At 36.7% G+C, this 13930-nt stretch overlaps 1 protein-coding gene across 4 annotated transcripts in view; it reads right to left on the minus strand.

Moving 5' to 3' along the window:
* Positions 1–13930, minus strand: part of DMD (dystrophin) — a 2105574-nt gene that overhangs the window by 694561 nt on the left and 1397083 nt on the right. For all 4 annotated transcript variants that reach the window (XM_054470954.2, XM_063660502.1, XM_054470953.2 and 1 more), the window contains exon 50: positions 4017–4125. In XM_054470954.2, the coding sequence (XP_054326929.1) occupies positions 4017–4125 (109 nt within the window). The remainder of the gene's footprint in view (positions 1–4016; positions 4126–13930) is intronic.

The following is a 13930-nucleotide window of genomic DNA, read 5'->3' on the forward strand; positions in this document are numbered from 1 at the left end:
TAGCTCCTGTTCACTTGCTAGATAACTGCATCCACATAAGTAACACCAAGCAAGACCATCAGAATAACTATCCAGCTAATCACAGAGCAAACTTCAGACACACAGAATTATGAGCAATAAATTACTCTTGTTTTGAACTGTTAAGTTTTGGGGTGCTTTTATGCAACAATAGAAACTGATATGGACAGGTGTCTAAGCAACAAGAATTGCAAGTTGTTTTTTTTTTTTTTCCAGCATGTCGATTTGTCCTGAAAAATAAAACAATTTATACAGCTCAGGCAAGGCCACCCCATTATAATTTATAATTTAAGTAAGCAGCCACAAGGTAGTTTGGTTTAGTGTTCATAAAACAAAACAAGCAAATTTAGGCCTCAGCTTCTACATCTATAAAAGAAGAATACTCAACTAGATAATAATTGCAATAATTATTCCAAGTTTGGATTTCTATGGTTCTAAGAAATTCAAATAGAGTGAACCAATTTTTTCTACTTCTTAAGTAGAAAAAACACAGAAACAGGCCAATCAAGGTGGCTCATGCCTGTAATCCCAGCACTTTGAGAGGCTGAGGCAGGCGGATCACTTGAGGTCAGGAGTTTAAGACCAGCCTGATCAACATGGAGCAACCCCGTCTTTACTAAAACTACAAAAATTAGCTGGGCATGGTGGAGCGCACCTGTATCCCAGCTACTTGGCAGGCTGAGGCAGGAGAATCGCTTGAACCTGAAAGGCAGAGGTTATAGTAAACTGAGATTGCACCACTGCACTCCAGCCTGGGCAACAGAGCAAGATTCTGTCACACACACACACACACACACATACACACACACACACAGAAAAAAGAAAGAAAGAAAAGAAAAAACACGGAAACATGTATCACTTTTACTCCAGATAAATTTAAGATTGAGTTAAATTATATTAACTGCTGGCCAGCTGCATCCGTATCTGTAATTTTCCATTAGGTTCTTGGACAGAGAGATAGTGTAAAGCACAGCAACAAAACAAAACACAGGCTTTGGAGCTTGACACGTGGACTGAAACCCTTGCTTGCTTGCTTTCTAGCTGTGTGGCCTTAATCTAGCTATTTCCCCTCTAAACCTCGGGCTCCTTAATCTTTAAAAATTATCTATAACTATACGTTCTTTGCAGTTATTTTGAGGATAAAGACATATATGTTAAAGCTACACGTATATGTGTAGCTTCTACATATTTAATAGTAGGAATGCAATGGAAACAATTTGCTATAATGAATTATAAATTCTATTACATTGTAATATAGTACATGAAATAATAAACATACACAAGAAGCATAATACAAATTAGATTTTCTTTTTTCATATTGCATTTATTTCTGATTACCTTCCTGCAAGTCAGGAAGTCAGGAATAGAAACAATTATTTATTCTGATATTTGAACCACCACAGTAAAGAAAAAAGGAAATCTTATTTTAATAAAAGCAGCTCTGAATTTAAATGACTACCTGCTGGTTTTTTTTTTCATTCAACATTTGTGTATTTAACATCTTGACTTTATACTCAGATCTGTTTCGGTTTGCTAAAGAGGATGAAAAGCACCTGCTTTTGAGAAAATTCCTCTTTCCTTTAATTCTTTTTTAGCTACTACCACAACTCTGCCAGCTATCACCAACAGCTTTGAGCTGAGGGCATTCCCAGACTCTCCATACTGGCAGCAATGTGGAGGGCATAGGAGAAGACAAGAGTGGTGGGGGGTGATGAGACCCTCATGTTGGGGAGAAGGAAGTAAGGCAGTGCTATGAAAGATGAATATCTCTCATGGCTTGCATCACACTTCCCCTGACCCACTCCTCTGGTTTCACTGATCTCCTTAATATTCCGTCATCTTGTTCCTACTTCAGTATCGTTGCTCTGTCTTTTCTCTCCCTGCCTGGAACAATTTTCCCAGAAATATACCAGGCTCACCTCCTCACTTAACATCAGTTTTCTGATGTTCTCTTAATAGACAAGCTTCCCTGACCACACTATAGACAATAATACCCTCATCCCATCTCCCTGCTAAGTTGTTCTCTGTAATGGTGTTTCTCAAATGTCAATGTGCACAGGATTCACCTGGGGATTCTATTAAAATGCAGATTGTGATTCAGTGGGTCTAGGATAGGGGCCTCAGTTTCTGCGTGTCTAACAAATACCCATTGACATCAATCTGTAGACTACACTCTACAGTACTTATAATTATTGAGACAGTATATATTTTCTTCATTAGTTTATTGTCTTTCTCTTTCAATTACAATATATGTTTTATGAAATGAGAGGATTTTATCTTATTCTATGCTGTACTCGCAGCACCAGTATGATGCTCAACACATGAAAGTTAATAAATAAAGTGGATGAATTATATATGTTGCTGGAAATCAAAACTGGAACTTTCAATGTATTTTTCTTATAAACATTGTTACATTTAGGTAAGTTACACGTTAAATGGATTTTGGTGCCCTAGTTTTGGAGCCTTCCTATCATGTGTAACGTGGCTTATATGGGACATAAACTCATAAGTTCAGACTTTCACAAACTTATAAAAAAATCACTGGAACATAATCTCTTCATAGAGTTACAGATTCTGAGGCTGAACATACCAGAGACAGCCAGAAAACAGACACCAATAAATGATAACATAGGAACAGACTATGCATATTCGCTGAGGGAACCAAAAATTACAGCTCATAAAAAGAAATAAACCTGACATAGTTAGTTGCACATAACCCTGATATAGCAATTTTAGTGTCCCAGATTGACAAAAAAAAACAAAAAACCATAATGCTTGCATATCTTTTTCAAGTCTCCAAAGTCATTAAATCTAACTCTGATGACTGCCGAGAAATCCCAGAGGGCACATGAGATGCACTGTCCCCAGATTGTAGGGCTTCTTTTAATCGAAGTACTATTTATGCCTTCTAATGAATTATGATTGTGCTACCCCAGCTGTGATTCTTCCAGTTCAGTATTTTTCTACTTGACATAAAATAAAAATCAACTTTACCTGAAGAACCAGTCACCATGCTTTAATGCTTCAATCATTTGATCTTTGAAAAGCAGACAAGGCAAAAAAAAAAAAAAAAAAAAAAAAAAACACCCAAAGATGTTTTTAGTTCTGCCTAATTATGGAATGGTACAGCAAAGAAGTTTTCTGGCTTCTTTCCCCTGAGAGTCAAAGCCAGCATTAACATTGCCATGAGAATTTATGAAAACCTTCTATCAACAACTGAATAGGAAAGAAAATAAAACAGACTGAAAATATGCAGTGAAAACAAAAGTTAAAACTACAGCTAAACGAAGAAATATTCCTCCCCCAAGTCAGCTTGTGGTCCTCACAATCCATTTTTCTTTTTCTTGAACTAAAAATGGGAGAGCTCTTAAATTGTTTGCAAATGGGACAGGGAGAGGTGCTAGTAGGACTGTGTGTGTTTCTGTGGTTTCTGTGATTTTTGTAGACATATTTTTCCCTCTTCAAGAACAATGCACACATCCCTGGATGCTAGGAATATTGGTTGCTAATGGTGTTCCTTACTAAGAATTGCCTTCGGCCTCAGAAAACTTGTCCAAGTTGTCCTTCCACTCTCAGGCAGCAGCCAGCCCATGGCCAATGGCTGGCTGGATCGGGAATACAAAGGCCAGGCCCACTGCCTGCAATTCAGGACAGCTCCGCACAGCCAGCCCAGATGTAGGGCTCCTGTGAGACTGGCTTAGGCCTCTGTTGCAGACAAATCACATTTCAGACTCTCCCACAATCTCCCTTGTGCTATTCTCTTCCTTGTGGGTGTATCTCCAGAGAACACTCCCCATATCCCGTTGTCATGCAACACTTTGAATCAGAGTCAATTTCCAAGGAATGTACTCTAAGACTTTTTGCATAGTCAATAACACAAAGGTTTATTTCTATCTTTAAAATTGAAATAAATTTTCTCTCTCACCCAGTCATCACTTCATAGTTGCACTTTTGAACAAATACCTAGAGCCAAAGAGAATGGGATCCAGTATACTTACAGGCTCCAATAGTGGTCAGTCCAGGAGCTAGGTCAGGCTGCTTTGCCCTCAGCTCTTGAAGTAAACGGTTTACCGCCTTCCACTCAGAGCTCAGATCTTCTAACTTCCTCTTTAATAGAAAAGCATACACATTACTTATTCAATTAACACTTTGAAGATAACTCAATTCATGAACATCTTAATCCATTTGGTGAATATATTATTGGATTTCTATTATATTTTACTTCTAAATTAACTTTAGTGGGTAGAATTTCTTTTAAAGGAATAATAATTATTTTAGCCAACCACCCTACAAATATTTATCAATTGCTCCATACAAAAACTCTTTCTCCAAGCATAATTTTATTTAAAGGAAGTAGAGTGCAAACAGTGAAAACAAACTAACAAAAAACAGTTCCCTCTCAGCAACTAGCTTAATTCTTGAAGAGTATCTATTGTGGTTGCATACTAAAATTATCCAGATAACTTTAGAAAAATCCTAATGTACTGGCTCACCCCCAGTCAATTACATCAGAATCTCTTAAAGGGAGGGGCTGCAGTGGACATGGGAATATGCTACTCAGAGCCCCCTTCAAAGAAAGACTCTTGTTCTAGATGATGGAAATGATGTCAGTAGACATTCTTCAGCTGTCAGTCCCTTCAGGGACTACCTGAGCTGCAGAAAGCTGCCTTGTCCAAGGTCATGCCTTTCCCCAGGCAGCCCTCATTCAGTGTGACTGATCAAGGTGAAGGTATAAAGGCCTAATTTGGCTCAAAGCAGGACAAGTTTGAAGGGCTATTTCAGCTGCAGAGCTCCCCGTGGCATAAGGCAAGCCTGTATATGGCCAGTGGTGTGCTGGTAGATGTATATCAACTGGATCTCTGATCTCAAGGTGTTTAAAAACACCTTGTTTTTAGTGTTTGCCAGTTTCTGTGGTGTAAATATTCCTACCATGGTTAAATTTAAATTACCAAGAAGATAACATCAAGTGGCTCGAAAAATGCCTGGCAATATAACAGTGGGCCGTCCTGAGCTGGTTCCACTTCACTGGGCAGCTAGCTATACGATAAGTTATAGCCAGCAGAATGTGAGCAGAAGTGTTGTTTGTCAGTTTGGGGCTGAGGCTTTGAAAAATTTAGTGAGGTTTCTACGTTTTTTCCTTTCCATTGCTGGAAGCAGAAGACTCTTAGGTCCTACAGCAAATCTTTACAACTTACTGAGGAGAGAATTAAGTCCTAATGCCCTAGAGCAGTTGTTCTCATACTTTAGGATCAACAGAATCACCTGGAGACCTTGCTAATTGCTGCATAGCAGCCCCAGAGTTCTGGATTTAGTAGATACTGGGTGGAGCTCAATAATTTGCATTTTTAACAATTTTCCAGGTGATGTTGATGCTGATTGTTGATGACAAAATCCTAAGATGTCTATTATACCTAATCAGTTACCTGAGCATTTATCATAGACTAGATATGTACCATTCTTGAGAACATAATAGACCCTCAGATCATTTTCAATAGGATTTCATTCTCTTGCGAAACCCTAGCAGAGAAAAGCTACCAAGGGAATGGCAGGCAGAGGAAGAAGATGAACAGGACCTAGGTTTCTGCAATAACATATGTAAGAAAGCTGCTTGACTAGGAAAACATACACTGGGTTGTCATGTGAGCAAGAAAAAAACTCCTATTGTGTTAAGCCACTGAAATATTTAGTTCATTACAAGCAGCAATACCTTACCAGTATAGTAGCACTAGTCCCAAAAGCTTTACCAGTGTCTATAAGAGATAATAGCTGCATTTTTGTATCACTGTAAATTCCTATGCTTACCTTATGAGGAATACAAATAACTTGATTGATGTTGGGTTTGGTTAAAATAAATACATTAGCAGAAATTGCATTTCTAGTCTGAAGAATCAGAGTTGGAAAAGAGCCAGAAATTACAAACTCTTTAAATAGGAATGGGAATGAACCCAACCTAACTGGAATGTTTTATATATACATTGTAGTTTAATGCTAATCATTTCAATGAAACCATTACTTTATTTATTCCAGAAAAATAATTGTTCAGGTGCTACTCTGTGCCCCACTTTGTGCCAGTTACTAAGCTTACAAAACTGAAGTTAGTAACCTCTAAGCATTCACCGACATGTAAGTAAATTAGAACAGAGATTTTAGGAAAAAATAATGATTTCAACAAGACACCTCGGGGGAACAGCTTAACTCAGCCTGGAGAGGTCAATAGGTTACCCACAAAAGCTGACATTTGAATTTATTTTGAAAGATGACTAGGAAGTTTTCAGAAGGGGCCATTCAAGTGCCAGGTGGAGAAAGGGCATTTCAGACAGAAGGAAAACCACGTACAAAACGGCAAGAGGTATCGAGCCTTAGAAAAGAAATGCAGTGTGTCCTGGCTATCTAGACTACAGTGTTTATAAGTAATGATACAGAGCTGCAAGAATGCAATTTATTAAGACCTTGTAATGTGGGATTATTAGATCCTCTTCTAAAACCACAGAGTAGATGGAAGTGTTTAGAGAAGAAGAGCCATATGATACGATTCGTGTTATGCATTGTGGAGGCTTTATCAGAAGGGTGCAGAGATACGAGTTGGGAGGCTAACACGGTAATTGGAATGGGAAGTGATCAGCCGGACTGAAGGCTTTGGCCATACAGAAAAAGGTAGAGGGGTGTGTGTGTGTGCGTGTGTATTTTTCTTGCCTTTGATAGTTGAGATTTTGAGCTGGTAAACGACGAAGAGAAACTTGCCATCAAATTGTTTCTTCCAGTTGTGGGATATGATGAGGTTTCTCTTCAAATAATCTGATCAATCTTTTATTCTTTAATTCATAGTACCCCCCCATTTTTCTCCTTTTTCTCCTTTTTCCTTTTTACCTTTGTTAGATGCCCAGGCACACCTAAGTACCAAGCGTTATCAGTACCAGCTCACATTCATTTCCTTATTTGGAAAGAGGACTAACTTTCTAGCTCATTACAGACACCCCTTCCCCTTCCTCTCCACTTGATTTTATGTGCCCACCCTATCTAAAAAAATCAAATGTTTAGCCACCCGGCGGGGGGAAAGGGTACAGGGGCAGGACTTGCGTCAGGAATAAAGGCTCTCGTGCCCCTTTATTCAGGTGTGCTCTCATGGCAACTGGCCAAGGAGGCACCCGTCTGCGCAGAAGTAAAATTGCTTTGCTAAGAATCCTTTGTTCGAGTGTTCAATTTCCTTAGGATTTTGAGCATTATTCCTAACACAATCTACCCTGTCAGCGTGTGTCTTTCCAGTCAGACTACGTGCCCTTTGCAAGGCAGGACTGAGTCCTCTATGCCTTGTATGATGTTTTCTTTATATCCAATCTAGTGCTTCCTAATAAGAGGAGTTCAGTAAATATTTCTGAATTGAATAAAATTAAATAAAAATTGCTACTTGAATAAAGGAAAAGAGAAAGAGATAAATAAGTTTCTTTTTCCCCAACTTGATTTCAGCATGAACTACATACCATGGATGACTTTATATATATATGGGACTTGAAGGAGCCTATGTAGATTTTCCAGGTGTGCAATCATTTTATTAGGCTTATTTTTTCCTTTGAGACAGGGTCTCACTCTGTCACCCAGGCGGGAGAGCAGTGGCAAGATCTCGGCTCTCTGCAGCCTCGACTTCCTAGGCAATCCTCCCACCTCAGCCTCCTGAGTAGCTACTCAGTAGTACTACTGAGTAGTACTACTGAGTACATACATTTTTATGTAGAGATGGGGTTTTGCCATGTTGCCCAGGCTGGTCTCTGGTGATCTGCCCATCCCAGCCTCCCAAAGCGCTGGAATTACAGGTGGGAGCCACCACACCCAGCCTTATTAGGCTTTTATAAATCCTGAACCAAACTGTATTTAAAAAGTAATCTCATAGACTAGGGTCACAAATTCAGGTCCCTATAGGGACTAGGTCGTAACAAAGGGAAGAATAAGCCTTGTCTAAATCAGAGAGCTATAACTTCCGATGTGGCTGCTGACTGCCAACAGAAAGGTGGGCATAAGTTAAAAAGCAAAACACAGAAAAACAAACCAAAAACCCTGCTGATCATATTCCCTCACCAGTGTATACCGGAGAAGTTTCTCTCACATTCTTAAGGTCATAAGGAAGTACAAGAAAGTTTGTTGCTGCATTGTGGGGAAGTGAGGCCAACATGGGTGTGTATGTGAAAGAAATGGATAAGGGTATATGTAGAGCAATGTGGATGGATTTTTTTCTTTTTTTTTTTTAGATGGAGTTTCACTGTTGTTGCCCTCGCTGGAATGCAGTGGTGCGATCTTGCTCACTGCAACCTTTGCCTCCTGGGTTCAAGTGATTCTCCTGCCTCAGCCTCCCGGTAGCTGGGATTACAGGCTCGCACCACCACACCCGGATAATTTTTGTATTTTGTATTTCACCATGTTGGCCAGGCTGCCTCAAACTCCTGACCTCAGGTGATCTGCCCATCTTGGCCTCCCAATGTGCTGGGATTGCAGGCATGAGCCACTGCGCCCGGCCATGGATGGATCTTTAAAACACAATTATGAATGTTAGAAAAGCTAAGAAACAAGATTTATAGCACAATGTAGCTTTTATAAATTTAAAATATACTTATAAATAATATATTTTAAAAGGATAAAGCAGGAAAGAAACAGGAATAGAGATATTATTGTCACATTTCAGTAATTTTGCTAATTGGTTATTAAACATAACCATTAATATAGATTTTATAAATATAAAATCAACTGTGCTAAGAACAAAAGATAATATATAGTAAGAATTCATCACTTCCTAATTTAACTATCATCAGTGCTCTTGAGATTATGTCTATTGTGTCTGACATCAAGTCAAATCAAGGCTTTCAATGTTTTTATCCGGAATGCATGATGTAAATATTTACTAGCATATCAATAAATGTAACTTTTTTATTTATTAAAAATCAGTCTTGAACCCAAAAGCAAACAAAAAATAATGCCTCTGATTAGTCAGGAAAACCACCCTTGAAAGTCATCACTCATGGAAGATATTTTTCTGTCCTGACATCAGAACCTAAACACTAAAAATTAAATACGGTAAGACTAGTGAGTAATATATTTGATCTTCTGGTTTCTCTGTGAAGTTTCTGTAACCCTACAAAGACAGAATACTAAAAGCAATGAGAAGTAATCATTCTGATAACAGAAAGTAGCAATAGGAGACAATGAACATAAAAAACTTAAAACTGAGAAATGTGGTAATCTTAGTCATTTATCACTGACATGACCGTTCAACAGGCGATGAAATCTCATCCTACACCATTTAATTTATAGGAAATCACCTATATGTGCTGAGAGAGAGAAAAGGACAGATAGTGATAGATTAGGGATTGATTTAAATACTGCTGGGGGTATGCCCATCTTTCCGCTCAGTAAGCATATTGCCCCTCAGAATGAGTGGATAAAGAGAGATCAACGTTTGCTGTTTCTACCAGTTGACTTAGGTTCCACTTTCTTCTCATGGTGTAAGTATCTCAGTGATTTGAGTTAGCTTTAATATTTAAAGGTATGTATTTATCTTACAGTCTAGCTTCTAAAAGCAAATTAACCATTTCAACTGGGTCTCAACTGAAGAGAGGGTGCTTTGAATTTCATGTTCCTCATATAACACTGTATCACTAAACAGAGCAAAAATTGATGTGATAATGACACCCCTGAAAATTAAGAAAAGTTAATTTACATTGTGATTTAGAATCAGAAGTCTTAGGTTTCGTTCCTAATTCACTACTACTGGTTGTGTGATCCTTGGAAAATCAGATGGGTCACTAAGATTTATCATCCTTGAAACATGGATACAATAATACCACCTAACTCATAGCTTTGTTGGAGAAACTAAACGAGATATTTTATATGGTAAAAACGCTGTCAACTATGAAGCACTATAAATTTGTTGGTTAGATATTATGCACTGCTTAATGAAGCAAAACAGAAGATATTCAAGAAAAGTTTTCATTAAAATAGTTACAATAAAAATTTTTTCAGTGCTTTATTAAAGGACTAGGTTTTAGTTACCTGGAAAATAACATGTTTCTACATGCAATTTCTCTTTTATTAATACATAAACTCTAAATAGTCCATCCATTGACTCAAATATTATCTTTCCCACTCTTATTTCCAGATAGGTAAATAAGGGGTTACTATAATCTCTAATGTAGAGGTGGATTTTTAAAATTAAATGGCACTACCAATGTATCACAAATGTCTGAGGACACTGCAATGGGTCAAAGGCTCAATAAGCTCAGAACTGTATAATTTCCAATCTTTTATAATTATTAGCAAATACTTATGAAATGACTACAGTTTTTGATTTGGCTGTTCACAAAAACAATCTTGCTACTTTTTCAAGAGTTTGATGTACTGTAGAGTTGAAATGGATTATTTACATATTATGGAAGTTCTTTTTTGTTTTGCTTCATTTTGCTTTTCACTTCTCTGGCATTTGCCCATATTTTCAATTCTCTCATCATTCCAATTAAGCTGTAAAATTCATTTGCATAACAAAAAATGTTTGGCTGTAGCAACTAGTCAGGTGTTCATCATATAATAAACTTTAAGCAGTGCTCAATAAAAATCTGTAAAAGGTAACAATTTGCAATACATGTTAATCATCTATAAGCAAATTTAAGGAAATCAAATAAGTACTTAAATCCCAACTTATTTAAATAGCATATCAGTGGGATAATTGTTATCAAGTCCTATTCTTGACTACATCTCCATAATTTTAAAACTTTGAATATGCTAACTAAATTGCAGGTCCAAGGTTTTCCGCACAAGAGCTCCAAACTCAACAGAGTGAATTCGTGTTCTACCAAAATGGATAAACTTTGGGAATACTTTTTTTTTGTAAGTGGAAAAATTTGATTTATTATAGGTGACTTTTGCAGCTGAGCATTATTCTCCATTGTATATACTTTGCTTGAAAATATTCATTAAATGTTAAGACAATTATATCAAACTATGAAAATTCTTCTTTATGAAGAACAGGAATTAGTTACAAGAAAAAGTGATTTCTGAATATAGCTTTCTTTTAAAATTTAAAATGGATAAATATTTAAGGTGATAGATACTGCAATCACTCTGATTTGATCATTATATATTATATGCTTGTATCAAAACATCACTTGTGGTAAAAGGACGGAAAAAGATATTCCATGCAAATGGGAACCAAAAGCAAGCAGGAGTAGGTATTCTTATATCAGACAAAATGGGCTTTAAAGCAATAACAGTAAACAAAAGACAAAGAAAGACACTGAATAATGATAAAAGGATTAGTCCAACAAGAAGATATTTACTACAATACTCAATTTATATGCACCTAACACTGGCGCTCCTAGCTTTATAAAGCAATAGTACTAGACCTAAGAAATGAGACAGACAGCAATGCAATAATAGTGGGGGACTTCAATACTCCACTTATAGCTCATTGAAACAAAAACTTAACAAAGAAACAATGGACTTAAATTACACCCTAGAACAAATGGACTTAACAGATATTTACAGAACATTCTTCCTAACAATTACAGAATATACATTCTTATCAGCAGATGGACCATTCTCCAAGACAGGTCATACAAGAGACCACAAAGTCTTAATAAATTTAGGAAAATCAAAATCATGTCAAGTATCTTCTCAGACCACAGTGGAATAAAACTAAAAATCAACTCCAAAAGGAACCCTCAAAACTATACAAACACATGGAAATTAAGAAATCTGCTCTTGAATGATTTTGGGGTTAACAATGAAATTGAGATGGAAATTAAAATATTTTTTGAAATGAATAATAGTGACACAATTTATCAAAACCTCTGAGATACAGCAAAAACAGTGCTAAGAGGAAAGTTCATAGTGTTAAATACTACATCAAAAATTCTGAAAGAGCACAAATTGACAACCTAATGTCACATTTCAAGGAACTAGAGAAGCAAGAACAAACTAAACTCAAATCCAGCCGAAGAAAAGAAATAACAAAGATCAAAGCAGAACTACACGAAGTTGAAACAAAAAAATACAAAATATAAATGAAACAAAAAGCTAGTTCGTTGAAAAGATAAACAAAATTGATAGACCATTAGCAAGATTAACTAAGGAAAGGAGAGAAGATTCAAATCAGCTCAAGTAGAAATGAAACTGGAAACACTACAACCTACATCACAAAAATACAAAAGATCATTCACTACTACTATGAACACCTTTATGCACACAAACTAGAAAATCTAGAGGAAATGGATAAATTCCTGGAAACATACAACCCTCCTAGTTTAAATCAAGAAGAAATAGAAACCCTGAACGTTTCGGCTGGGCGCGGTGGCTCACGTCTGTAATCTTAGCACTTTGGGAGGCTGAGGCACGTGGATCACTAGGTCAGGAGTTCGAGACCTGCCTGGCCAACATAGTGAAACTCTGACTCTACTAAAAATACAAAAATTAGCTGGGAGTGGTGGTGGGCACCTGTAATCTCAGCTACTTGGGAGGCTGAGGCAGGAGAATCCCTTGAAACTGGAAGGTGGAGGTTGCAGTGAGCCAAGATCGTGTCACAGCACTAAAGCCTAGGTGAAAGAGCAAAACTCCATCTCAAAAAAAAAAAAAAAAAAGAAACCCTGAACATACCAGTAACGAGCAGCAAGGTTGAATATCAGTAATTTAAAAGTTGCCAAAAAAAAGTCCAGGACCAGATGGATTCACAGCTGAATTCTACCAGACATTCAAAGAAGAATTGGTACCAATTATAATGAAACCATTTCAAAAGATAAAGAGGGAATACCTCCCTAAATCATTCTATGAAGTCAGTATCACCCTAATACCAAAACCAGAAAAGGACATAACAAAAAAGAAAGCAGCAGCACAATTTGCAATCGCAAGATATGGAACCAACCCAAGTGTCCACCGACCAATGAGTGGATAAAGAAAATGTGGTATCTATATACCATGGAATATTACTCAGCCATAGAAAGGAATCTCTTTTGCAGCAACTTGAATGGAGCTGGAGGCCATTATTCCAAGTAAAGTAACTCAGGAATGGAAAACTAAATACCATATGTTCTCACTCATAAGTGGGAGCTAAGTTATGAGGATACAAAGACATACAGAGTGATACAATAGACTTTGGGGACTCTAAGTGGGGAGCTTGGGAGTGAGGTAAGGGATAAAAGACTATTTATTGGGTACAGTATATACTACTCAGGAAACGGATACATAAAAGATTTCAGAATTCACCACCATAGAACTTATCCATGTAACCAAAAACCACCTACACCCCCAAAAACTACTGAAATTATAAAAAATAAGCAAAATATAACTTGTACCCCACAAATAAATATGTACAATTATACATATATAAAATTAAAAATTAAAAAAAAATTAAATTAAGTTTCCTAAGGTAGCTACAACTGTGGCTGCTTTCTTGCCTCATACTTTTTGGATATTTAAAAAATATTAAATGATTTTTATGTTTTCTATCATTAAGACAAGGAAAAAAGCCTTCTAGAAATAGATATTATTTGATGTAGAATAAGTAAGGAAAAATAATGTATTTGTTTAATACAATCATAAAAATATCATTTGTTTAAAAAAGTAAACTAGAACATAGTTTTAAACTCTATTTGAGTTTGAGATTTTCAAAATTTAAAAATGTATCTTGTGTCAATGGCTGGCATGCAATTAATATCTACTGAATAAATAAAGGACTCTACCTACGGCTGTATATATACAGGCATGCATTCCAATATTGTAATTGAAACATCTATGTCTCTCTGTCTCTCTTTTTAAGTGTAATTAATACAACTGAGGACAAGAGGTGAAATTCAAATCTCTAAAATGCTTCCCTAATTTCAGCATGAGCTACTGAGTATATGAGACTTTTCACTCAAATATTCTCTCAGAAAAGAAAGTT

Source organism: Pongo pygmaeus, chromosome X (genome assembly GCF_028885625.2).
Source record: "Pongo pygmaeus isolate AG05252 chromosome X, NHGRI_mPonPyg2-v2.0_pri, whole genome shotgun sequence".
In the NCBI taxonomy this organism is placed as follows: Eukaryota; Metazoa; Chordata; class Mammalia; order Primates; family Hominidae; genus Pongo; species Pongo pygmaeus.